A 26,852-nucleotide genomic window follows, 5' to 3' on the forward strand; every position below is an offset into this window, starting at 1 on the left:
TCACAGAGCTCTTGGTATAGTGTTTTCGAACTACAGACTGTGTATCAGCATCATCCTATTTGGAATTAACTAAAATATTTCTACTACTTCTAGTGAATACTTGTATGTTCCTGTATTTATTTTCTGCTTCATCTTAGCTCCTCTTTCAGATAGGAATGGTGGAATTTATAACAGTTATTTCAATCATGAATGCCAAATACATTTTATCTTAGTACATGCCCTGTTCTCCGATCTCATTTTAGTAAGTCGATAGTAATAGTTTTACATATTTCAGATAACTTTATCTCGGAAAAGGCATCATTGGTCTTAAGGAACCAATGATCATAGATCTTATAAGATGAGTAATTAATTTTGAAAAGCATTTCATCACTATTGTTCATATTGTTCATGAATTTATTTAATTGTTTAGTCAAGCCTGAGTACAAACAAGTCTCGGTGAATTATTAATCATAAAAACTAAATACTGTCATAATCTAAATGTAGTGCGTGACAATCCTTACCAATTTTAGTTTTAAACTACTTGAAAGTCGAGAAGCAGTAGTTAGCGTTTCTTTTTATAGTTATTTAACCAATTGTACAAGTTGGACCCTGAACGTAATGAATAATTTGAGAGAGATACCACATAGTTCAAAAAGCTACCAATTAATTGCATTTGAGATATTTAGGGTTCTTTAAGGTACTATAGAAATACTATCCTATACCTTCTAGACCTTATACTAGATACATCAATACTTCAACGGGATTGCTACTACTTTACTTTTCTTTAATATTTTAGAAAGTGTTCATTTAATTTTTCATTGAAAACCGTCCGAAACCATTCTCATAAAGACAATTTGGGCGGGGGAGGAAAAAAAAGGACATCATCCCAACATCAAAGAAGACCAATGCTTTGCCGATACGAACTCCATAACACGCATCATTATCGTAACCCATCTGCACTTATTTCTTATCCGCTTCAAATGCTGTTGCACCTGCTGCTTTAGCCGTTGAAGAATCAGGACTGATCGTATTAATTGTTGGATTAATAGCTGGACCATTTCCTGGTGTCTTTGATTTTCCCTCCTTTTGACGTGCAATACTTTTAGCATGCTCATGAACCTGGGAAACATCTGTTGCAACATTTGTGTACATCTCGTTGAGTTTCGAACCATATTTACCACTCTTAAATTTATCTAAGTAGTCATCCAGTGTCTTTTTTCCCTGGTTGAACTTTTCATCAAGACCCAGTTTTGCATTCACCTCCTGTCCCTTTGCTTGGAAATGATACTTGTTGTCGATATCCTGAAGAAATGATTTGAACCGACTACTAAGATCATGCTTCTTATCGAACTCAATAGCCTTCTGTATCAAGTTGTCTGACAAAACATATCCATTAGCTAAATACTCGGCGGCTATTGTAGATTTTGGCTTTTCTTCTTGTGGAATTGCAGCAATTTCATCTGATTTGTCATTTTTCGCAGACGTCACACCAGATGCAGCGGACTTTTCAGAAGAAGATTCTTTTGCTTTCACATGAATTGTTCCACCGTTAAGCTCAGCACCATTTAATAGCGTTGCCGTTGAAACTGCTGATTGATTGGCAAATGTTACTTCAACTGATTTTGTTTTCTCTGATTTCGAAATCACATCAATTGTATCTACCTTTCCGCAGAAGGAGAAGAATTCCTTAATTTTTGACTCATCTGTTGAAACAGGTATATCTGAACAAATAACAGCTGACATCTCGAATATTTTATTGACCTATCACTGCTACGATCCGCTATCATTAATCTGAGAAAAAAAAAAGTTGGAAAAGCAAAAGCAAACGAACAAACATGTGGCTATATATATACTGCTGCTTCCCCGCAGAATTCAGGTGCGGCTTTCGCAAGGCGAATTTCGGAGAATTAAAACGGTGCAATAATCGGCTTTTTCCTTGCGGATTTTATGTATTTGGTTAAGCGTGTAAATTGCTACGACTGCGAAATTGTTCTTCTATGCCAAATTTTTCCACCCGGAATTATACTTTTCGAAGTGTGTCAAAGCAGAAAAGATTAATTATAGACAAATATTTTAGAATTGTCGAATATTAAGAAAAAGAGGGAATTGTTATGTACACACGGTACCTTCCTTGCCGATCCTAGAAAGCTTTAGTTACCATCAAATTTTGAATGGTTATGGAACTGGAAGGATGTAAGAATGCTTCTGCGATATTCACATCTTGAGGCCGAATTCTCATAATATTTATCACCCTACTTGTTGGGTAAATTTTTATTTGACATAAAAATGTGCTGAGCAAAATTAGTTGAAAAAAGTGTAATAAGTAAAGTATAGTACAGAGAATATTGATGCTTTGGTTTCTACGATTCTAACTGAGTATTTTTGTGCACATAAAACAGTGCAGAAGTGCATCTTTTACATGTGGTTAATAATCTATCTACTGCTTCACAAAAAAATGTTTACGTATACGATTAAACATAAAAAGTGAAAAGATTCATTAAAATAGAGTTAATCTTTAGCCTGATTAGATGATGGAAGGATGGGCGTTTTCATTTTTATTGCTTGCATCTTGTCGGTTCCCGTAATCAGTTTGTCACTCTTAAGGGGCTCAGTCTCAGCAGTATTCTCTTTTGTAGTATCCGACTCTCCCTTTCCAAGTTTTGTAAGTTCTTTTCTCACAGCCAACACACTATCTGCAATAATGGCATCAATTCCTGCTGTGATTTCAAGCTTCACATTAGTTGGGTCGTTATTTTCCGATCCATAAGTAACGCACACAAGACCACTGGACTTAACAACGGACGCCAACCTTGGACATTCAACAATTGGCTTAGCGTTTGAAACAATTCCTAAAAGATTCCACTTACGAGCGAATCTAATAGCATTTTGTAGAGAGGATGATCTCACATCTGCAACAGATGAACAACCAGAGTCTGTAAGGAACAAAATAGGAATAGATGGCTGTTTCAATGATAGCATGGTACAAATATCCGGATGGAAAGAAGAAAAAACAACGTTTCTCTTACCTTTATTCTCAAATACCGTTTTAAGGATGGTGTCAACAAAGTGATTCATGTCCGGACCCACCTGACCAATATCCTCAATTTGGGACTCATCAAGCATTGGGTACTTGACCTCAATGTTAAATCCAACTTTTGACGGAACTTGTTTGAATAATTCAGCCAATGTGACAAATTTAGATGCAATAGTTGAACCACGTGAATTACCTTTATATTTCTTTTGCTTCCAGGTTCTGGTATGTCTCATCCTTTCCCTAGCTGCATCTATACCAGCATGGCCCTTGATTCTCCCTTTCGAAATGAACGTATCATCCCTAGTATCACCCCTCCTTCCATTTAACTGAGGCTCTGGATTATCATTCTGTTCATTCAATCCAAGAAACTGCTCAAGCGTTAATGCATGCATCGGAATGTCAATTCCGGATTCGGCAACTAGAAAGTCATGATAGACAACTGGAACATTATCCTTTGTAAGCTGAACATCAAATTCAACGTAAGATGCACCCAATGATGCAGCTGCAATAAATGATTCCATAGTATTTTCTCCAAGCTGGAGAGATTTTCTATCAGGAGAATTCATACCATTTCCTCTATGTCCAATGACTCGTGGGGCAACCATCGACTTCCAGTAAACGCCTGAGTCCCCGAAAGTCATTTTAGGATGTTGGAAAGATGTCACCAGCATAATTTCAAATTTGACTGTTCCAAGAACTTCCAGAGTTGTAGCTTCTAAAATAGGAATTTTGGCAACATTCACAAGACTCTTCTTAAGTTCACCCACCGAGGTATAAACATTTCTAAGGATTGCAACAGCACGTCCAAGAACCTTGGAGGAGGAAGAAGAACCAGAATTTGATGAATTATTACTCAACATTCTCCGATCGTATTTTTCACTACCTGATCGAATATTCTCCCGACCTCTAATATAGTTTTCTCTTCTATATGTCGACCTACCCCTATTATCTATCATACCATTTGGTTGGTCAATCGGTGATTCCTCGCATTGGTAGGTAGGAACAATATCAAAGTAAACAACAGTATCCATAGGATCGGAACCATCACATTTAAATGTTATTGGATCGGTCGCACTTCCTCTAGTGTCATCCAATGGAAGATCCAAAGTAATTGGAATCTGTTTTGGATCTGCCGTGTGAATTGAAAGTGACAGAGCAGAGTCTAACTCAGTTGTATGAAGCTTCGATAATGGAACTTTCTTCAAGTCTAACGATGGGCCCTGATCACGTGCATCCGTGCTTCCCAAAGTCAACAGAACTAAAGCCTGATTTTCATGAAGATAGCTGTGGCCAAACGACTTAATTTCCTTTGTGGACATACCTTTATGACCATTTCTTTCCCCCACCATTTGCATTTTCATCTCCATCTTCCTGTTGTGGTCATATGCACTTTTACCATCAAAATCGCTCAAGCGATCAATACTAGAAGCCAATTCCTTCATGTTATAAGGTGATATTGTCTTGGGTGAAAGTTTAGGAGAAATAACCGGCTTCCGAATGAATTGATACGGATCATAATCCTTAGGAGTAAGCATTTTCACGATTTCCATGTGTCCCCTCAAAGCTGCATGCTCTCTTGGAGTCCACCCACTTTGATCAAAAATGTGGAACTTCGCACCATTGGCTATCAATGATTCAACAATTGCAGCAAACCCTTCAGCAGCGGCAACAAAGATTGGTGTCCATCCAAACGTTCCTTCTCCAATCTCAGAATTGGCCTTTCGTTTCAACAAACAATCCACAGATGACAAAAGATCTAACTTTGATGCAATGTAAAGAGAAGTTTCGTGAGTTTCTGGTTCACAATAATCAATGTCAATGCCTTTTCTATCCAAAAGCAATTCAATGAGCTCTGGAGAATCCAATCTGGTAGCGATGTGTAGTAGACCAGGACATGTCAATGAAATTTCAGGGCTAATAGAATTGAGAAGAACACTAGCGGTACGTGGGTGTGTTCCGAGCACTGCTAGATGGATAGGTGTTAGGCTCTCACAGTCACCCCATTGATTAACATCATCCAGAGATACTTTCTCATTATACAAATCCCATTTTTTTAAGTACCTGACAATTATACCAGTAACCTCTTTTAGACCATATTGAGCGGCATAGTGCAACGGTGTCCTCTTGTAATTATCTTTCTGCAAAATTGCAAACTTTAAGTGTGCAGGAAGATGTTCAAATACATATAGCAATCCCTTTGAGCAATCATTTGAATTGATTCCATCTGGTCCAAATGTATTAAGAAGCCGGTAACTAAATTCTGCAGGAGACTGCGCTGGCACCGGAATAGATACTTTGCTTCCCTGCTCCAATCTCTTAACATATTGTTTTCCAAGCGTAATAACATGATGATGCAAGAAATTTCGACCACTAATATCAGCCGGATCGGAAAGAACCGGAATTATCTCAAGCAAGTAGTCTATGCACTTGTAGCTCAAGTCGAGCGTTGCCCTGTTAAGTAAAGAGAGCAGCAACTTCAAAGGAGCCAACACCGGTGACATGCATTCCTTGATTAAAACCTTGTTCAATAAGTCCGGATCATCTTTCTTTAATGCGTTCACGTATGGAGAGTTTCCAATTCTGGAAGTTCTTGCGGTGACATTCAACTTAGCTTCCGTTCTGTTGGAATTCATACCATTTGCAACAAATGCGGAAGAAGGTGGTGGAAGGCCAGAAGAAGCAGAGGCATGCGACAAAGAAATTCCCATATCAACTGCAGAGATCGAAGAACTCGTTGAAACTGATCCAATCGACACTGATGATCCATTGGCAAGATTGGCACTGATTACAGCCATTGCTTTGTTTCCCTTATTTGACACGCCATTACCAGTCGATTCCTCGGCGGATTCATCACTCTCACTATCCTGTCCCTCAAGTCTATCGTTGAGCTTCGTAAGATACTCATTCGCTATACTAAGACAATGCACAGTGTCAGTATCATTACAGAACTCTAATGGATACACTCGGGTATTCAAATAAGCATCCTGTCTGTGGGTTCCAGTTTTCTTGTCCAATTTCTTGAGAATCTTGCGAAACGCCCTCTTGTTTAATTCGCCAAACCATTTTAGGTTACGGAAGCAATTTCTAAGCTCGAGTAAAACGCCAATAATTTCCTCCTCCTCCTCGTCATCAACCAAACCTGCATCTTTAAGGGTTGTCATAGAGTCTGTATTTGTCAATTGACCAGAAATGCTCAAATCCGTCATTGCCGGAAGAGCACTTGTAATCTTCTTAAGCCTGTACTCATATTCCATATACTTCTTGTTGTAAAAATCGTCCACTTTTTCAATGTTTCGATCAAGCTCGAAGAAAAAAGCTGCCAAGTCCGACTTCACCCTTCCGTTGTTTAGTACGTCAACATTTTTGTTCTGCGATAATAACTCTAATTCATTGTTGTGGATGGCTTTAATACGCTTTTTCAATGACTTATAGTTCATGTAGTGCAGATGCCACTCAGGGACCTGATGGGCCAAAAATGTTTTGCCAAACTTCATTGCTTGATAAACAGAACACTCTTAAATATTTTAACACTAAGGTTATGATTAAAAGTTCCGTCACAAATCAAAAATCTGTCCTTCTGTTCCTTTGTGTGTCTTGCTTTATCCAGCTCAGAGTATTGTTGTTATCTTGATTCCACAGCCTTGAAAAAAAAAACTGTGAGACCAGGGCAATTTCCAGAAAACCTAGAACGAACGATCAACGATCGACAAAAAGATAAAATATTAGCTGATTTCGATATATCTAACTGATTCTTGCAAGTTCATACTAAATATGGTGCTTTTACGATGGTTCAAAGCAATAAAAGAAAACAAGCAGTATGGTAGATATATAAAAAAAAGGAATGCACATTAATTGTTCGCTCAAACGTTTTTCTTCCCTTTTTCCTTCTCCGAATTGGACGGCCCGCACATTATTTAATAACAAGAAACCGTGCGGACTTATTTATTTTTAACAGTACAATAATAATGGCATCCCCCATCAATCAGTAATTGGGAACATATTTATTTTTTTTTTAATAGTAACACCAGCCGACCCACCGAATCTTCGATTCTTCTTAGCTTTTTCAAATTTTATTGTTCGCCATTCCTTTTCATTATTTATATCAATAATATTTGCACGTTCTCAAGTCCGTTAATAAACCTAATAGAATAGCATAAGGCAATTACCCTTGTAACAGTCTTGTTAGCTATGATGTTTAACTCCTTCTTCATTATTATGTTCAGTTGAGTTTACAAAAATCATATAAAATACGGGTTTCTTTTTCTTTATTGTTGGATAAAGGAAGCCAGCATTTTCTTTCTTTCAATAAAATATACTCGAGCACCTATTTGCTAAATCATGAATATCAGCACAGCAAAATGCTTCATCTGGAGTGTATCAAATGCCGAGACATCCACCCTCTGATATTGTTAAACATAATTTCGCTTCGTTTAATTTTAATTGTCACAAGCCCGACCATCGCCTCAATCATAATATCTATATATATCATATCAGCCACGTGCATGTTTACAAGAGTAGAAAATTGTGAAAAAAAAAAGCTGTTTCATCGTTTTGTTTGTTAAAACTAGTTTGTAGACATATAGATACGAAAATAATATTCGTTCTACATTATATGTTCCAAATAATGCTTGTATATACATTTAAAGCTCCGTTAGTTCATTATATTGTTTATACTATTTCAACAATAGACTTCTCTCAGTAGTTTGGGCACAAGCCGTCGGATTTTACTAGTTTATATACATCATGGACCGAAGCATTAACGAATTGCCGGGCTTCCAAAGTCAACCAAACTTTAACCATTGATAATTTTCCAGTATCGCGGAATATAAGCTTGCCCTCTTGGTAACCTATGTGTCTTAGCATGGGAATCGATCTAAAGTAAGGAAAAGTTGAGAATGCAGTTAGTAATTTACTTGAACTTCTATTTCTAATTAAACTGTAGGCACACCAAAGTACCATGCAAATACGCACCTTGCAAAAAGATCCAAATCTGGATCAAGTTGTCTTCCTATGCCTTCAAGTAAAAGAATTGCTACGATAACGGTCACAAAATCACCCTCCATTCTAACGTGATGTAATCTCACCATTGAGAGCATTTGTTCTAATATATCACCAATTGAAATTGATCCTAATGTGAAAGTTCTTTTACGCACTTGGTCGACTAGTTTTTCCACTTTATACTTGAAAAGCTCTGTGTTTATTGCCGTTTCAGGTGTTTTGGATCTCTCTATCATCAGTTCACCCGCACGATATCCATCAAACTGGGAAAGAGCGTTGAACAATGATAAAAAATTATATCTATTTCGATCATTCAATTCTGTAATTAATCCCGTATCGATAAAGCATACTTGAGGCCTGTAGTTTTCTTCGTACATCTCCTCTAACTTCTTCTCTAACGTGGCATTCTCCTCGTATTTGTTTTGCGATAATTCGGACATTAACTGATCTGTTTCCTCCTCATTTGAAAGTATCTTCTTACCATTCGAGGACATTCTCACAAACCTTATGATCATATTTCCAGCGTGAAGATCAGCGTGAACAAAGTTGTCGAGTATCAACATTTTTAGGAATGAATCGACAATAACATCACTAACCTGCTTGGACATGTGCTTGTTGTTTAAACGCTTGAGTTCTAACACACGGCTCATGCCGATTCCTTGTACTCTCTCCTCGATCAATACTCTCCTTGAGGAAAACCATGGGACTGGGAATTTGACATCCAAACTCTTCTTGAAATTCTTACGGAATCTCTCCAAATTTTTTGCCTCAATCCTCATATCCAATTGAAGTCTCATCATCATGGCGAATTGATCAACTTCTTGAGGTAACGAAAGCCATTCCATTGTTGGCAAACAGTTAATGAAGTTTGCAAAGAATTTCATGATTTTTAAATCCCTTTCAATGCTCATTCTAGCTCCAGGATGTTCAACTTTAACTGCAACAAACTTGTCGTGCGCTCCTTCCCCTTGCTCTCCAATATGCATTGGTCTGATATAATCTGTCACAAATCTCGAACTAACTTTTGCCAAATAAACTTGAGCAATGGCACCTGTTCCAATTGGTATAGGATATATTTCATCAAACAAATCATCAACAGTCATTCCATTAAATTCTTGTTTTATTAGCTTCTTTGTAGCCGCAAAAGAATGCGAGCGAGCATTAGAATGTAATTTACTCAATTCATTGCATAATCCACTTGAAAATATGTCCGTACGGGAGGCAGCCCATTGTCCAAGCTTTATAAATGAGGCACCCGCAGTTTCTGCTGCTATCCTAACGAATTTATACCATCTTAATGCCCCGGCATGTTCACCTTTGCGATTTCTATGGCCAAAGAAAACAATTGGATACGATAATATCACAGGAAAAAATAGAATGGTAAGTTCACATAGACGACTTAGAGTAATAAGTGGTTCCAAGATATAATCCTGAATAAGGTATCTGATTCTCAGAAGTATGCCAACATACTTTCGAGACACTTCTTTTTCTCTTTTTGCCTTTATTTCCTGTTCATACTCACGATTTGATGCATTATAGAGTTCCATCTCGAATGTATCACCATCATTATTGTCATCGGCATTAATGTTATTCAAATTTTGAGTACCCCACTCTAGATTGTTTTGATCCATTTTGTTGTCATTCATGATATTCTTCGTATTTGATATTACCATAATGCAAACAAGCGTAGCTGTCAGACCCGAATAGAAGATTCGTCCATGAGGTTTTCGATACCTTGCATCCGACGTAGTAGTATAATATCGTCTGTATGATTTGATAGTTCTGCTAAAACCAATAGCATCAAATGCATGTGCATGCAGATTGCCCCTCAAAGTTATATATGGACGCAAGCTCGTGCTGATATTTACAGTTTGAAATGAATTTATATGAGCAAGTCTTGCAGTGCATGTTAATCTTGCTAATGCACGGCTTTGAATGCCACCAGCAAAGGCCCGAGAAATTGCCAGTGGTAAGCGACTCATCTCTAATAATCTTTCAATACTTATGTGGGAAATGATGCGATTCTTGTTACATTCAAGATTAATGAATCCATAATTGAATTTGTAAGGATTTGTAAATTCCGGATTGATATATGGCAATGGGAAAGAGCAATCGGAAATTGAAATTTCAAATTTAAGATCCGGTATTTTTTTTATTTTTTTTTTTTTGACACCCCACCCTTTTCAGATTGTATCTATTCCAATAAAGCTTTTTTGCGATTCTCGTTTGCAAATGTTGTTACCCAACATATTATTTAGAATTAAGCCCGACGAAATAAATTTGTCATGATTATTACTATTTATTAATACTCTGATCATCATATATAGAGGTCGTACCAAGTGGAAATGATAAGGAAAATGCAACATACTTCACTACATCTGCTCTTCTTTAATAACGTCAATCAGCCAATCCAGTCCCTCCGTGAGACCCTCACCTTTTATTGCACTACTTGAAACAATACTCCAGCTTCTATCCTTTAATTCGGCCAATCCAAGAGCTTTAGAAACTTCGGCTGCTGTCATTGCTCCGGGTTGATCTTGTTTGTTTGCAAAAACGAGAAGGGCACTATCCGAAAGTTCATCCTCCTTGAGCATGGTATGTAACTCTTTCTTTGCAACCACCATTCTCTCTTTATCCGTAGAATCAACCACAAATATAACTGCCGCCGTATCCGCATAATAGCATCTCCAATATGGCCTTATAGATGTTTGCCCTCCAAGATCCCACATATTGATAGCTATGTTCTTATATTTTAGTGTCTCTACGTTGAAACCAATTGTTGGTTTTGTCTTCACAACTTCTCCAAGCTGTAACTTGTATAAAATTGTAGTTTTTCCTGCACCATCAAGACCCAAAATCAATATTCTGATCTCTTTTTTCCCACCCCAAAGACGATTGAACATGGAACTAAACACACTTCCCATTTTAGATTTTTTTCTCCTTTAAAATGTTTCTATGACTTTCGCTGTTACTTTCAAATGCAATGTTGACTTTGAATTGTCTAAGTTCGGACGTCAAAAAATGTTCTGTCTAATATAATGCACCCGTTTTTCTCTAATGACGAAAGTCTTAGCTGCAAAGTCGACGTGGTTTCTTGTTCTAATGGGATCTCTAGTGGTCTATTGTTATGTTTTAAATTAAACTGAATGTGTCGAACTTTGAAAGCTTCTTTTAAATATTTTTAATAAATATGCAAGTATAGAAACACCTTTTCGATAAGATCATTTAGGTTTATTAAGAATGAAGCAGATTCGGAAACGTTTAAAAAAAAAATGCAGGGAGAAAAAAATGCTACGTAATCCGAAGGACAAAATCTTAGGAATCAAAGGATTGGACTTGTGTACAGATGTCAGTCATATTCACCAAATTGTATTAAACTGGTAGAATCAAACCGGCTCGATATGGTGGATCTTAGATTCATTCTTAAAACATTATATTCATTTAAACCATGAAAATTTATATACATCTATTACTTATTTTTGCTGTTTCTTCTAGTAAGTAATGGAAGAAAGTATGATATATGCAGAGTTAAGACGTCAAATGCAACTACCGCAAGGCCTCTATAAGTCAGCAAATGCCATCAATTAATTTTTCTCCTCTCTATCCTTAACCCTTTTCAAAATTGTCTTAATCATCTGGTTACCAACCTTGGTTGCCTCAGGAAACATATGCTCAAAGTACCTTTGGACTTTCTCGAATCTAGTCTTGTATAATTTGAAGTCACCGTAGCTCACAATGAATGCCCACTCTCTAGAAGCCATAACGAAGTTAAGATCGTCCTTTCTAAAGTTATTGTTAGATATCGCCACCTGCAAACATTCTTCCAATAGATGTGGAGTACAAAATAGATATTCAGTAACACCCAAAAATATGCGGAATAAAGGTGTCGAGCAAATTATGTGATCGTATGGAACGATACCCAGACTCGACCATGAGTCCACAATAGCCAGCAAAGATAATTGGGAATTGGGTTGTCTTTTTCCGGGAGGATAATTGTTCAACGAGTACTGTTGCAACAGATCGTCATCTAACAATAGCTGATGATCCTTCCCAAGATGTCCAAACACATTCTTTTTCGCTCTCATCACCCTCTCAGTGAGCTCTTCCTTACGGCCCTGTATCATCAGAGTAAATAGTTCTTCGCAAGATCTTGAGTACTGTAAAATCTGACTATGTGCAGACGGATTTGTGATGGCCAATCCAGCATATACGTGATACTTGTTTGAGTAAATCCGAAGCGAAATGTTGATCTTGGCATTTTCAAGGCCACCTGTCCACTTGGGAGTTTCCCATGGATATTGATTACATGAGCACCAGGCCAGGCCCATAGAAAGAAATGCTGCATGAGTCACTGCTTGGGTATCTGCAGTTATTTTATCATGCTCCTGGTATGAAAGATGAACGTGTTTTGAATGGAGGCAAGACATAATGGATTCAACCAACTTCAATGACTTATCGGATGCTCTATGTTGAATTATGACCAGCGGTTGCCCAGTAGGATCAACATTTGGGCCATGCAGTGAGTGAACCGAAATGATCTCAACATCCTTCGGAAGGTGTTTCTCGAATGCAGCTATTTCTGGATATTTGCAGGAAGTCTGACCTCCGACAATCGAACCAACTTTAGTTGATGGTCCATATTCGGAAACAATTCGATCAATGTTTGCTGCTTCCACACTGTAGATAATGTAATCTGACACCCGGGATACATAATGTCCATTCTTAACCACCTCAAATTTATCACCGTATTTGGTTTTAAACTGTTCATAATTCTCGTCTCTATCACAGCCGACAACATGCCATCCAGCAGCACTAAATCGTTCTGCATACATTAAGCCCATCACACCAAGGCCAATAATTCCAACAGTTGTTGTCTGCTGAAATTGCTTTATTTCTTCAGATGTGCCAATTGCCATTTTTTGTTCAATTATCACAAGATACTCTTAGGATTTCGTTAGTAGTGACTCTGTGATGAAGTTCAGTCTCAAATTGAATATAATATATGAAAATAGGTTTTTGATAATCGAAAGATCCTAAAATATCTAAGAATCTCTTACTTATATTGTGAAAAAATCTTATGGGTTAGGATCTGTAACATAATTGAAGGAGTGAATTATGGTATGGATAAGAGATAGATATTCTGCACTTAGTATTCGAAAACATTTTTTCGGACTGCTCGCTCAAGGTTTCGAACGTTTTTTTTGGCTTTTTTATTTCTTTTTCTTTACCCTTACTGGATAAAGCTACAATGACTAAGTTAGAGATGACTACTACTAGTACAAAGGATATAAGTTTGATCTTCTTGTTCTTTGAAGCTGTATTTTTTGATTCTAGTGCTTTAGTACAGTGTGGAATATCAATATGCAATGTTTTATGAAGTTTTGGACTAAGTTTTTTTTCTGCGTTCGTATCTCATATTCTTGATCATACTAATTTTGTAGTCAAAGGAAAAAGGATATAAAGGGTTACATCGACTCAACAAATAATGAAATTATAATTTGCATACCAATTAATATTAAAAAACACTATTTTGATGTTTAAGCCATAGATTTATACTCCAGAGTTTTTATTTATGTATGCATGTCTATTGCTTGAGTCAGAAATTCTGGAGAAGCAAGAAAGACTCACTTCCGCAAATCTTCAATCAAAACTTGCTTTTCACAATTCTAGAAGGTAAGTAGAAGGCTTCTAATGCAGCATAACATTTAAATAGTTCTCGGTTATTCCTTCAGAATGGTTGCACTTTTTATTTTTTAGAACATACAGGGTAAAGAAAGGCGTATTCTAGGCCTTATTAACTGTATCCTAACATATATCATGGATAATTCAACTTTGTACTAGTAAAGAATGGCAAAATAAATGAAACGTGACACTTCAAAAAACATAGGAAAGAATTATCATATTCATTTACTCTGAAGATAGTATTCAAGATAAAAGCTTGAAAATTAAATTAAAGTTCAGAATAACTCCTAGCCCTCCCTATGGTATTTACTGTTTATTTTAATGCGTATTTCATAATTTTCAAAGTTGTTGTTTTTCTTCATTCGTTTATCACGTTTTTCTTTTACTAGTTTTCGCGAGTTTCTTTCTCGATGTTGCATCTGTGGTCATTTTTCTTCCCCTCCAATGATCGGCCGCAGATCACTTACCTAACATAAAACGCTTTACCTGTCAAAATTGAATTTCAAATTATAAAGTAAAGGTTCTGTATTCATTTAGGAATGGCTATCAGATGATAACATGTAATCAGGGAGCTCACAGGTATTTTTGTATCTTATATTTAAAAGTGAACAATACCTGGTAACGAATCTTCTCTCGTCACCCTCCCCTAACCTAGTGGGAAATTTTTTTTCTTCATCAGCCCCCACAAATCTGATTACCCGAAAAAACTCTCGTTGTTTACATCAACATTTTGAACCGGATTCGTAACAGTATCCAGGAAAGCTAACACCTTTTCATCCCGGATCATTAACGGAGATACTTTTTTTCCTAGTTTTGATTTTTATCTACACTGCTTGCTACTTGGTAATGGGTAAGAAAACGCTTCCGACTCTTCCAGCCTTTGTGGTACCGGAATCTCGGCACAGGCATCAGGGTAGAGTGAAGAATGAGATCAAAACTCATCAGGAAAAGAAAAAGAATGATTCTTCCCTACCGGTATTGCAGAATAAGCATCATAGACCATCCAAGGCAACAGAGATGGATGCATTCGCCTATTGTTCAAATTATGGTGAGAAGGATTATAAAGAATACAGAAAGCGGTTCAAATTGAAAACAGACGATAAGACGGGAAATACGAGAGGAAAGTACGACGCTGAATTTGAGAGGAAGAAGGTTAAAGATGTTATCCATGTGATTACAACAGTTCTCAAGAGTAAAGGATTGGAAACGCCTTTTCTGATATTGCCGTTCAGACCGAATGAGAGCGATGGACTCGTGAAAGATTTTCTTAATATGATATTTGACGATGATGGCTCCATTATCGAGGAGGAAAAGCTTGAAAAAATATGCAATATTCAAGATGAGCTCACGTTGATCACAGTGTTGAAATTCTTTTGGTGCCGTTTGCCAGGAAACGCTGTTATCGGCTGGAGAACGTACACTCAGTTTGTGAAAATGGAGGAAGATGCCAACTATCCACCTCGTGCCTTTCTTGAGTTCATGCCTTCATGCTTAAGTTCTGGAGCACATGCTTCTATAGTGTATGACTTCTTTGATCTTTTAGTGGCGATGGTTATGAAATCTCACTATAATCATCTCTCGGCTCGGAAGCTTTCGCGTTTGTGTGGTTTATGGGCGTTTCATCCCGTGAGAACTCATAAGTCATCTATTCCAAGTTTTGAAAGAGGCCTATACGAATGGATTCCGGCGGGAGATGCTGTTTTTCATCTTTTTTTGGCTTTTGTGAAGGCAATGCCACCGGAAGGACGTGTAGTTCGTCTTCCGAAACAATTACAACACATTCTAAAGAGCAATATGTATCCGCCAACACCTACAGCAGCCTCGGATGAATCTAATACTTCGAATTATTCCCAGGAACTTCCGATGGTCACATTGAGAGTAAACTACCCGTCAGAGAACCCTGCAGAAATGCTATCCAGGGTCTCGAAAACGCTTAAATTTGATGATGCCAATTTATACTACACCCGAGAAGACTATTTATTGTTGAAGCGTCTTTTCAAGGATCCAGACATGATCATGAAGAAACTATCATCGGAGGGAAGCAGAATTCTTGACAACGTGTGTCTATACGACGAAGATCTGGTCTCAGATGGTAACTCTCAAAATGGGAACAAAGTTAAATATCAGCTTTTAGCAGGATGGTCATTGGATATGACTGCTGAAGGTGGGCGAAGAAGAGCGAGAAGAAGTCGAAGTGGTGCAAAGATGAAAAGCAGCCAGATGCCCGACTTCTTCACTGCCAGTGTCAGCAGAGTCAGTGTTGATGATTACTTCATTTGGACGTGGATGGCATCTTTGGGTCCGGAAGAAACTAATATTAAGAAGAAGACATTTGGAAAAACGTACATTATGGAGGCGCAGTTGGCCGAAGGGTTTAAAAAGTGGGTCATAGTAGAAGAGCAGGATTTTGAGAGAGACAAATATGACGTGGAGATTGAAATTAAGCGGCAGAAGTTGCAGGTCCTTGAAGATCAGATCAAGGCTGCAAAGGAAAAGGCTGCTAATGCTGCACTGAAAGAAAGCAACAGTTCGATGAATCTGAACAATTTCACTAAAAAGGTCCTTGCCGAAAAGAGAGCAGAGAAGATGGACAACAGTCTTCCTCCTCCTCCACCTCCAGCGAAGGACTATAAGGGGGAAGTGAAAGATGCGCCTGTTAAGATTCCTCCCCCACAAGTTGTGGCTGGAGGTAATGGAGCAGATGAGGAATTCAGAAGAGTGCATATGTCGGTTTTGACCGGCTCAGGAACGGAAGACAGCACGGAACAGTTTGTGTCGCCTCAGGATCTTAATGGTAATAATAACAATAATAACAACGGCAGGTACCTGAGCCGCCGGCCGCCGGTCCAAGTTGGCTATCCGCCAGATCCCTATGAGAAAAACTTGCCTATGATGAATATTCCTCAAGGCAATTACCGGCATCCACAATTGCTCACGCAGCATTTCACGCCTTCGCCTCCAGCCAGCAAGCTTCCACCCACAGGTGCCCCAATAGGGCATAATGGGGAAGTGTATGGTGGTGGAAACACTCCGTACTTGCAAGAAAGTGGGATTTCTGAATCCTCTAGTCCGGGTAACGGCAGTCCTTCTGGTATATCGAGTCCTGTAAGCGGCCTTCGAACCCCACAAATGCAGCAATCAGGTGACGATACCTCCACCTACTATACGGCAGGATCAACAGTGCCGCCTATTCGGCAAGGTCAGCCGAGATTGCTGCCACCTGGGAGCTCTGAAGTTGAGAGTGACGGAATAGATGGCAGTGTTAAAGATTCCATGGGTTTACGATCAAGGTCGAACTCGAGCCCAAGACCTCGCTCAAACGCAAACGGGCACTCGAGAAGTCCAAGCCCCTTGGCAGGCGGCAGATCTGAGCGTACGTCAAAGTTGATCGACGATATTGACGACTTGGAGTCTCAAATCAAGGATCTCATGTCTGAGGACGGGGGTAACAACACAGGTGTGCAGGCAGATGAGCAGCCAAAGAGTGAGCAAGCTTTGCCGGATGTGCCTTATCAGGATAGGCACCGCAGTTATCCTAATGCCGCTCTGCCGGACCACCCTGCGAACACCGGCGGACCAGATCCTGGAAATGCGTACCAGAGACCTGTCTCGGCACAACCACGGATGGTTGCACACAGAGGGGACCCTCGGCACAATGCCGGAATCGGCCAATCGCAGCTCTTGGCTCCTCCACCCAGAACCATGCCGTACTCGTCTCCTTACAGCAGCTCAGACACGTCTTTCGAATCGGCCAAAAGCATGCCTTCCGGCCGGTCTCTCATGCCGGTGAGATCTCAATCGCCGGTGAGATCGCCTTCTCCTGCAGAAAGGACTCTTCCGGGAAGACCTGTTTCCAGCTACGGATTTCCTCCTACTGCCAGTGGATTGTATCCCCGCCATCATCATCGTGGCCAATCAATGGCTGCCCGAGGGTATAATGCTCCAAATATGGCACCGGTGGCCCCTGGTGCACCATACTATGGGAAAAACGGGTCACACTCGAGCATTTCTAACAGATGCAGACCTATCAGCTTCAGTAGTGGTGCTCCCAGTACCTATTCCGGGCCTCGCATCTCCCCACCTCCGGCAAGCAGAAACTACTACAACTTCAATCCATCGTATCCAGCACCTGCACCACCTCCGGGTGGATTTCTGCCTCCGAGCTACCCAAATTCTGCCTACAGTGCTCCTGTACAAGGTCAAATCCCTATGCAGCAGCCCCAGTATTATTCCCAAGGTGCTCCTATCTCGGCCCAGTCTGCACCTCCGCCTACCGCTGGAATTATGTCCCAGGGATTGATTCAGAATATGCCTTCCGGTGGTCGCATTAACCGGCTTCACGGTGTCCGGCCAACCAATAAGAAGCAGGCTCGTTCTGCCTTGATGAGGGGAGATTTTGGCATATGATTGTGCGAAGATATGCGGATAGCTTTAATTTTATATATGAATATATGTATACCCTTGCATTTGGAACGGCACTGATTACCTACTCGTAGTTTGTATTGATAGCTTTTTTGTTTGTTGTTACTTGTTAAGATCATATTTATTTGAAATTTTATCCTGTGAAACTCCCTGTAAATTCACTACCTGCAAACATATATTGCCTATTACTCATTGCACTGTAGAACGGTCAATCCCTGAATACATTTTCTATTTTTTTCTTTCTTCACCTCTTTCATTTTTTTCTTCTCTCGCTTCTTTTCTTCTTTCGATTCGCGCCTCCTCACCAAAGCTACGCACCACAAAAATCTGTTTCGTTGTCTTTTACCCCATCATCAGCAGCATCACTAACATATTAGTGCTATCCCGTTTGCTATTCCACGTGTTTGCACTATGAAAAAGCTGGTGACGTTGAAACTGGAATCATCTAAGCTCTCTACTCTCGACAAAGACCCCGTACAAGCATCAGCATCTTCACCGATGAAATCAGGGCGATCAAAGGTTGTTTCGAGTGGCACATCGTCTATGTCGCCATCCCCTGCTGGATCGAGATCACAAAGCCCGCTTCCAAAGAGTAAACGGGCGAAGACTGGCCGAAATGGCCGTTCTGGAACTCCTTCAAGATCTCTGTCCGGGTATAATTCCAGATCAGGTACCCCATTTGGAGGCAGAACTACAGGATATCAAGGTAATAACATGAGAATCGGATCTCTTACAATGAACGCGAATACATCGGTGAGTCTGGATAAATCTGGCAAGCCATGCGGCAAATGGGTCAAAGATGGTTCTATTTCGAAAAAAATAAAGACCTTCACTGGTTATGAAGTTCATTTTCACAATTGGCTGAGGTTCGGGGGTCCGGCACCTCTGCATAAGCAAAAGGAGGCGGAGAAATCCGGAGAAAAGGCTAAAAGTCCATCCGTTAAGGCCTGAAATAGATATATGTATACATATTCAAGGTTGGTGCCGTGAGCATTGTGTGTGGTGTACGGATGTGTCATGATCCTGCTTTACGCTTCAGGACATGCAGCTGGATGAAATTAATTACAATTAAATACAATACAGAAATTCACATCAAGAAGCAATAAAATGGTACACGAACAATAAATTAATCTGGATCACTCAGCTTGGATTAAAGCCCCGGACCCATGCGTAAACGCAGTCCATAACAAATATTGGGATCCAGCAGAAGAGAAACGTAGCTCCAAAATACACATACCTCTGTACTGGGTGTTCGAGACTATATAGCTCATTAATAACCGAGGCAATGGAGCTGAGGCAGCCACAAAATCCCAATATGAGCGACTTCAAAATATACTTCTTCGGTCCATCGCTGATAATCATCTCTAGCGTCTTCTCATCCTTATATCCATATATAAGGATATTAAGTACGGCCATGATAGTCGAAGAGCACACATTTGAAATTAAGGTTCCAGCGGGAAACCATTTCCAACGTAAAACACCGTTGTAACTGGAAAAGAAAAATCGTAACAAGCCAGCCGGGATTCCAAATAGAACAGTGATTGCATACTTTCTTTTATACCAATTGGACATAGGAAGGGTGCAAACTACGACAATGTTCGCAATGATGCCGATGGTGCCAAAAAGAGCAAAAGTAATCTCAACTCTTCGGAGGTTTTCATAGTTCCAGTGACGTAAAGCCCGCTTTGTCACCCACCAAATGTCTAAAAGAGCAGCCAAATCCTTTCCAAGAACATATCCAGTCACACAGATAGACATCTGAACAAAGAAAACGCTGAAGAATTCTAACGCCCCGTATCCTCTTGCCGGAAGTTTTGTTCCGCCATTAACAATATCTATCGTCTTGAAATCCACCTCTGATAAAAGTGCACCCCACGTGGAAAAGGCACCACAGAAACCAAATGTTATTCCCGTGTGTAGTGCCAATTGCTTCATGTTACGCTTTCCAGAATTTCGAAGTGCGTTACTCCAAAATGTGAAAAAGTTGTTGCACAACCCAAGCACAAAGCAGCTAGCAAAATTACACCACAAGCAAGTTCCTGGGTGGTAATTTATGTATGCACCTTGGTAATTTGTTAGAGTGATCATCGCCACACGGCTCATTACACCAAGAATGGATCCGAACATGATCTGAAGAAGCACTAGGTATCTTCTAGAATATGGGGCTTCCTCAATGTTCACCACACCTCTTGCCCTGATAAAGCGAGGTTTTGCAAGTGGTTTCACTTCACTCGCTGTCTGTATCTCCTGAAGAGATGGTAATGCATCAAAATTCCTATTTAGCTCATCAGAGATGTTTTTTGTTAAGCTGCGGAAGTTATTCGATCGTAATATCACCGGTCTCTGTGTCACAGATTCGTCATAATATCCGTCGGAAGAATTTGAGGAAAAGACGGACTCATCATAATCATTAGCATTGCGGTCACCTTCAGAATTCATTATCGATCTTGCCAGCTTTGGTTTTCTATCAGAAAAGTTTGTCTTCCTTCTAGTGTGCGTCGGAATTTTCTCCACATTTGGATCCATGAATTCATCTGACCCGGTAAAATCAGCATTGTTCTCTGGTTCCTCTTCAACACTTTCAAGTCTGGACTTCTTACTCGAATTATTCAACGCTTTACCGTTATTTAAACCATTAAGACTGCTTCCATCATCAGATGTTACAGTTTTCTCACTCTTACTTTGTGATTTGTTATTCCCTCTTCCGTTAACGGTACCTTTGCTATCTGATTTCTCCATGATGCTCATAGATCAGATCAAAAGTAAATTTCTTCTAATCTTGAGATCCCACTTCCTTTCTCTGTTTAACTTTCAATCGTGCACTTCTAAATATGTAAGCTTATTCCTGGAAGACAAAACGCAGTGGAGAAAAATTTGCAAGTGCAAATGAATGAAATAAAAAGGTATAAGCGTGACAAAGCCAACGCACCTCTCTGGACGTTGTCTTGTCAGTCAACCCAGTTTATCCACCTTAATGTTTTATCTCTGGACACCCTTTGAGTCGATACGAACAAGTACAATAAATATGAGAGTCGCACTAATCGCAATACATATTGCTTTTATATCAATTAGTACATGATAAGAAAAAAAAAAAAAAAAAAAAAAAAAAAAAACCGATTTAAAAAATTATTTGACGGATTCCTGGTAAAAAGAAGTATGTATAAAAAACGCAAAACTGAATTGAACTGGTTTATCACGTGGTTTATCACGATTCGATGAATCCCCTTGTCCATGCGTACGGACAGATGATAACAAACATAATGATAAAGCATGAAAGAAAAGTAACGCCAAAGTATGTGTACCGTTGAAGTGGATATTCTAAATTATATAATTCGTTCACAAATGACGACATCGTACTAAGGGAGCCGCAAAATCCGCTGGAAAATGCAGTAATAGCCATTCTGTGAACCTTGCTTGTGACAATCATCGTTCCTGTAGCAGCATCCTTGTATCCATATAGAAGAATGTATAGAACTGGAAGCAAAAGACAGGCAAAGATATTTGCCATAAGCGTACCCGATGGAAACCAACTAATTCCAAAGCTTCCATTATATGCTGAAAGTCTAAACCGAACCCAGGATCCAACAACACCAATTACGATCGACAGTGCATAAGATGTTTTCCAACTGCTATCTATTGATAGTGTGCATGCAAGAACAATGTTTGCAATAATAGCGGCAATGCCCAACACTGCAAACAAGAGCTCCAGGATACGACACACCCGATAATTAAAGATTCTCGACCTTGAACCTTCTTTGAAGCACAGATCGATAAGATAGGCAAAGTCCCTACCCAAGAAATAGCCCAAAAAGCTGACGCCCATCTGGACAAATAGCACAGAGAAGAATTCCATCACCCCGTAGCCATGATTTGGAAGTTTGTGGCCTCCGTTAAGATAATCGATGGTTTTAAAAATCAATTCAACCATAAAGCTCGACCAGGTCGAATATGCACCACAAAAGCCAGCAGTTACAGCCGAATGAAGTGCCATTTGCTTCATATTAGTCTTTCCAGATCCGGTAAGAACAGTTCTCCAGAAAACAGCGGCGTGATTGCACCAGGCCATAACAAAGCATGCAGTAAAATTCGACCATAGGCAGGTACCAGGATAGAAATGCGTATACTCGTTTTTGTAAGAGGTGAGTTCCGTCATTCCAAAACGTGCCATGTTACCCAAAACTGCACCAAACAAAACATCCAGAGTCACAAGATACCTCCGAGAAAATGGTGTATCCTCAACGGACATGATGTTCGTTGGCTTCCAAAACTCTGGATCAAATGGGCCAACCTCATTCTCAACCTCCTCTTCCTGAACAGACGGGACTGTTCTCAATTCATTTTGAATGTCTTCAGTTATAGTTCTTGCGAGAGATGAATATGATGACCTGCTCATACTTCTGGCAGCCCCTTGGCCATCTTCTCCATCACGCCGCTGCTCTCCATGATCACCACCATCATCTTCTTCAACAGACTTTGGTTCTACGCTTCTTGATATCTCGGAAGAATCGCTACTTGACATTTCGTCACTTTCTTCCTTTGTAATTGTAATAAAAAAGCGTAACTCCAGATCTCACCACTTTCCAAGAATATGCTATTATTTTGAATTGCTCTTTGTGTAGAATGAGTGTATGTTCATATCAACCATGTATAAACGTAAAGTTGCGTGTGTCCAAATGGAAATGAAAAAGAACTATTTTCATAATTGCATTCCCCAAGCATTAGAGTCACTGGCAAATTTTTTGGCAGTGTGATAAAAAATTACCGTTTTTTTTTGTTGTTATTTTTTATTTCTTAGCATCAGTTTATTTATTGTTTTCATTAAAAAAAAAATTTGTACTATATTTTTTTATTATTTTTTGTTGTTCTATCGCGGAACTTCATTTAACGTTGCGAGACCTGGCTTTAACCGCCAAGACTTGATCAAATAATTTCCCGCAACACTCTATGACAGAATGCCCTCCGAGATTTCGGAGCTTGGACAAAAAATTCAGTAGTTAATTTACTTCGTTTCCCCTTATGCTTGTCGATCTATTTTTGTATTACTAGAATATTTAAATATAAATTAATTATTCTTCTCACTAATTTAGACCAATTAGCTAGGTATGCCGTCATAAGAATTGTTGCCAAATATTCCAAGGATCTGTGTTTATTCTTCTCTAGCCACAAAATTGTCTCCAATCAGACAATAAAGGCAGATTACAGCATATGTAAGCTTAAGCCGTAGCATCTCTCGGCGACGAAAAAGTTAAAAAGGAGATTAATTTCAATATTATTGATGCTTAAAATAAAGGGTACGCAACGAGTATTGAAATGGAAGCATTCATAGTTATTGTTGAGAGTTGTGCTCAGAAAACTTAAATTAAGGCTGTGCTACAAATAAGGATTTCGAGATTTCTAAAGAATCTTCTGGTAACTAGTTTAGCAGGATATAGATACGACTTTAGTATTGAGGGCAAACGAAGGCAAACAATATTAAAGATTATGTGTCATGTCGAAAGACGCTGACTGACATCTAGAATGTTCTGATAATAGAAATTAGAGAGAATCTCATTTGTGAATGTAAAAAGTAAAAGTAATCGTAGGACTATATAAAGATGGTCCTTGTCAGTGACTTTGAAACTTCTACGTGATGTGAATAGGTTTATTGAAGATAAGAAACTAACGAACAAACTAAGGAATTTAGTGATAATATATCTAAGTTGTCTTATCAGAAAACCACGACTGATATTAGTTTTGAGACTATAGACGGGACTATCATCTTTTATAATTAATTCATTTTCTTATTTTATTTCCGGACTGTCATCAGATTTCCAATCTTTGTTTTCCACCATTCAACTAAAACAACAATATTAATATGTCTACAGTTTCAGAAACTAATCAAACAATTGCTGAGGGTTCAACGGAACCAAATTATAGTGAACTCGTCAGAAAGATTCATATCAAAAGCGAAGATGTGAAGAAAGCATTTGATCTTCACAATTTTTCCGATTTCGAACCGAGAAAGTCTAAGTTCTTTATTCCAGAATTTAAACGTTGGTTTTGTAATCAGATTCTTGGCGAAAAGACAACAGAAGAAGAAATTAATGCAGTTAGACGGCTTCTTGATATGAGAAGATTACCAAATGATATGCCTTGGTGTGCAATTGGAGTTTGTATTGCACGTGCTGTTTCGATCTTTTTTGGAAAGGACGAAAAATACCCCTGGACAGGACTAACTGGTCTTGAAATTATTCCGGTTTTGAACTCTTCATTAGATACTATTCATCAATTTGATGAAGGAATTTTGCTAGACAAGATATTTGATATGTGCAAAGATATGACTGGAAATAGAATCCTACAAGTTTTGAAGGATATTAATGAGGTATTTGAAATCAATATTAATCCATCAATTGGCTTATCAATTATAGTTGGCAGAAAAGGTGAATCATTTTATAAGATGTTTAAAAACCAATTAGTGTCAGATGGAGTTCCAAACAATAACAATTGGCATAATCATGAAATAGAGGCAGCATTAGCATTTGATCATGTGAGATTAGAATTTGAGAAGGAGCAAGCAGCGGAAACTGCTATGAGTGTTAGCTTCAGAAAGAGAAAGCATAACTCCTATAAATCAAACTCAAAGAAGAAAAGAGAAATTACTTGTTATTATTGCCATAAACCTGGTCATGTTAAGAAAGATTGCTTTAAATGGCAAGCAAAAATGAAACAACTTCAAGATAAGAGAGATGGGGTTCAGAAGGAGAGTGATGAAGAGGCAGATCTAGTTGAAGAAGTAGATTGCAACAAAGAAGATATTATGAATGCAGTCGAAGAGATTAAGAATTCCAATGCGGAATTTATACTAGACTCTGGTGCGACATGTCATGTCGTGAATGATAAAGATTTATTTGTTACTCAGGAGCCAGCTTATAAGATAATTAAAGGTGCCACGGGATCAACAGTTGCGAAAACGACAGGCAATGTTAAGTGTGGAAATATTATCTTAGAGAATGCAATTTATTTACCTCAAGCAGCACACAATGTGGTCTCACTTAAGAAATTATTTGAAAAGGGATATGAAGTTGAATGGAATAAAGATGAAGTGTTAGTCAAGCACGATAATGAAAGAATTTTAGAAGCTAAAAATAAGAATGGCTTTTACATTGTTCAAAATCCCAATTCAGAGATAATTCTTGAAACATTGAAAGGTGAAGACATTCTCTCGTGTCATAAAGATTATGGTCATGCATCAGCAAATCAGCTATATAGGATCATTAAGATGACAAGAAGTGCTAAAGCAAGCAAGAAACTTGTGAAAGAAGTTGTAAGGAAATGCCCGATTTGTGCTGGTCAGACAAAGTTAAAGCATGGGACAAAAGAAGCTGTTCATGCAAGTAAACCAGGTGAAAGACTTTGTGTTGATGTTATGGGTCCAATAGATGGAAAATATGGTCTTACAATGACTGATAGTTTTTCAAAGTTTATGATCGGTTCTGTATTAGAGAGCAGATCTGAGGTCTCGGAGAAAACGATTGATATTATTAAAAAGTTTATAAACTTGTTAAGGCTAACTAACAGGTATCCGACGTTTTTGAGATCTGATAATGAGTTTAGGACCAAAGAACTAACAAAGTTTTGCGAAGAAAATGGGATTATACAAGAATTTACTGCGGCACATAGTTCATATCAGAATGGACGTGCAGAAAGGACAAACTATGAAATAGAAAGTTGCATAAAGAAGTTGACGCAGAGTTCAGGTTCTGATATTAAATACTGGACTTATGCATATCGACATGCTATTTTTCTTAACAATATTTTACCTAAAAACAGAAGTTCTCAATGCCCATTAGGCGTGTTAAAAGACGCAAAAGTTGTGTGTCCAAGGCAATTATTACCGTTTGGATGCAAAGTGTTCTGCTATAATTATGATAGAAAGCAGAAGTTAGCAAAAGAAAGCTATGAATGTGCATTTTTAGGATATGGCGGAAATCAGGTGATTCCAACGACTAGTCAGGTTATAGCATTACGGCTATTTGATAATAAGGTGATACGAAGTTCTGCGTTTAGCTCAATTCCATGGAGTTTTCCTATTAGTGGAAGAAACTTTCTAGAAAGTATGAGAAAAGATGACCGGTCAAAAGAACAAGTGCAGAAGGGAGTAGTTGAACCCAAAGTTTATGACAAATCGATGAAGGGAATCGCGGTAACTGATAATGAGAAGCAGAATAATGGTGTCTGTGCATAATAAGGCGAGTGAGGAAATTCATTTGTCAGAGGACGTTGCGAAAGTTCCGCAACATAAGGCCATTAATCCAAATGCGTTATTAGATATTATTATTCATAGTGGTGGTCGTCCCATCAGCTTGAGAAGAAGGAGAATTATTGAGCATGATGCTCAAGTTTGGTCTCAAGACTGTAAGAACGACAGGGTGCTCACTGCAGATGGAAGATCAGAAAGTGTTAATCTCCTTGTAACGAAAGACAAGTATGATATCCCTGCGACGTATAGTGAGGCACTAGAATCGGCTCAGAAAGATAAGTGGATTACTGCATGTAATAGTGAATTACAATCGTTCAAAGAGAATAAAGCTTATCGAGAAATTCCTATATGGAAAATGCCGAAAAATTCTACAGTTATTACTGGTAGATGGGTCTTTAATGTGAAAAAAGAACCTGGTGGTGAACGATTCAAAGCAAGGGTAGTTGCGAAAGGTTTCAGACAAGAGCATGGACTAAATTACGCAGAAACCTATGCGCC

At 38.8% G+C, this 26,852-nt stretch overlaps 9 protein-coding genes across 9 annotated transcripts; 2 read left to right on the top strand and 7 right to left on the bottom strand.

Moving 5' to 3' along the window:
• Positions 1-939: 939 nt before the first annotated feature.
• BRETT_004659 (uncharacterized protein) lies at positions 940-1,722 on the bottom strand (the record flags this gene model as incomplete). The annotated part of the gene is made up of 1 exon (XM_041283152.1): positions 940-1,722. The coding sequence occupies one exon, from the start codon at positions 1,720-1,722 to the stop codon at positions 940-942; it is 783 nt and encodes a 260-aa protein (XP_041136504.1).
• A 765-nt stretch (positions 1,723-2,487) lies between these two features.
• BRETT_004660 (uncharacterized protein) lies at positions 2,488-6,507 on the bottom strand (the record flags this gene model as incomplete). The annotated part of the gene is made up of 1 exon (XM_041283153.1): positions 2,488-6,507. One exon carries the CDS (start codon positions 6,505-6,507, stop codon positions 2,488-2,490), a length of 4,020 nt encoding a protein of 1,339 aa, XP_041136505.1.
• A 1,437-nt stretch (positions 6,508-7,944) lies between these two features.
• On the bottom strand, positions 7,945-9,657 carry BRETT_004661 (uncharacterized protein; the record flags this gene model as incomplete). The annotated part of the gene is made up of 1 exon (XM_041283154.1): positions 7,945-9,657. The coding sequence occupies one exon, from the start codon at positions 9,655-9,657 to the stop codon at positions 7,945-7,947; it is 1,713 nt and encodes a 570-aa protein (XP_041136506.1).
• Positions 9,658-10,383: 726 nt separating this feature from the next.
• ARL1 (Arf GTPase arl1) lies at positions 10,384-10,935 on the bottom strand (the record flags this gene model as incomplete). Its single annotated transcript, XM_041283155.1, has 1 exon — positions 10,384-10,935. The coding sequence occupies one exon, from the start codon at positions 10,933-10,935 to the stop codon at positions 10,384-10,386; it is 552 nt and encodes a 183-aa protein (XP_041136507.1).
• Positions 10,936-11,595: 660 nt separating this feature from the next.
• Positions 11,596-12,927, bottom strand: TYR1 (prephenate dehydrogenase (NADP(+)); the record flags this gene model as incomplete). The annotated part of the gene is made up of 1 exon (XM_041283156.1): positions 11,596-12,927. The coding sequence occupies one exon, from the start codon at positions 12,925-12,927 to the stop codon at positions 11,596-11,598; it is 1,332 nt and encodes a 443-aa protein (XP_041136508.1).
• A 1,612-nt stretch (positions 12,928-14,539) lies between these two features.
• On the top strand, positions 14,540-18,100 carry BRETT_004664 (uncharacterized protein; the record flags this gene model as incomplete). Its single annotated transcript, XM_041283157.1, has 1 exon — positions 14,540-18,100. One exon carries the CDS (start codon positions 14,540-14,542, stop codon positions 18,098-18,100), a length of 3,561 nt encoding a protein of 1,186 aa, XP_041136509.1.
• A 426-nt stretch (positions 18,101-18,526) lies between these two features.
• On the top strand, positions 18,527-19,066 carry BRETT_004665 (uncharacterized protein; the record flags this gene model as incomplete). The annotated part of the gene is made up of 1 exon (XM_041283158.1): positions 18,527-19,066. One exon carries the CDS (start codon positions 18,527-18,529, stop codon positions 19,064-19,066), a length of 540 nt encoding a protein of 179 aa, XP_041136510.1.
• Positions 19,067-19,255: 189 nt separating this feature from the next.
• On the bottom strand, positions 19,256-20,854 carry BRETT_004666 (uncharacterized protein; the record flags this gene model as incomplete). Its single annotated transcript, XM_041283159.1, has 1 exon — positions 19,256-20,854. One exon carries the CDS (start codon positions 20,852-20,854, stop codon positions 19,256-19,258), a length of 1,599 nt encoding a protein of 532 aa, XP_041136511.1.
• Positions 20,855-21,320: 466 nt separating this feature from the next.
• BRETT_004667 (uncharacterized protein) lies at positions 21,321-22,634 on the bottom strand (the record flags this gene model as incomplete). Its single annotated transcript, XM_041283160.1, has 1 exon — positions 21,321-22,634. The coding sequence occupies one exon, from the start codon at positions 22,632-22,634 to the stop codon at positions 21,321-21,323; it is 1,314 nt and encodes a 437-aa protein (XP_041136512.1).
• Between the last annotated feature and the right edge of the window lie 4,218 nt (positions 22,635-26,852).

Source organism: Brettanomyces bruxellensis, chromosome 7 (genome assembly GCF_011074885.1).
Source record: "Brettanomyces bruxellensis chromosome 7, complete sequence".
NCBI classification, from domain to species: Eukaryota; Fungi; Ascomycota; class Pichiomycetes; order Pichiales; family Pichiaceae; genus Brettanomyces; species Brettanomyces bruxellensis.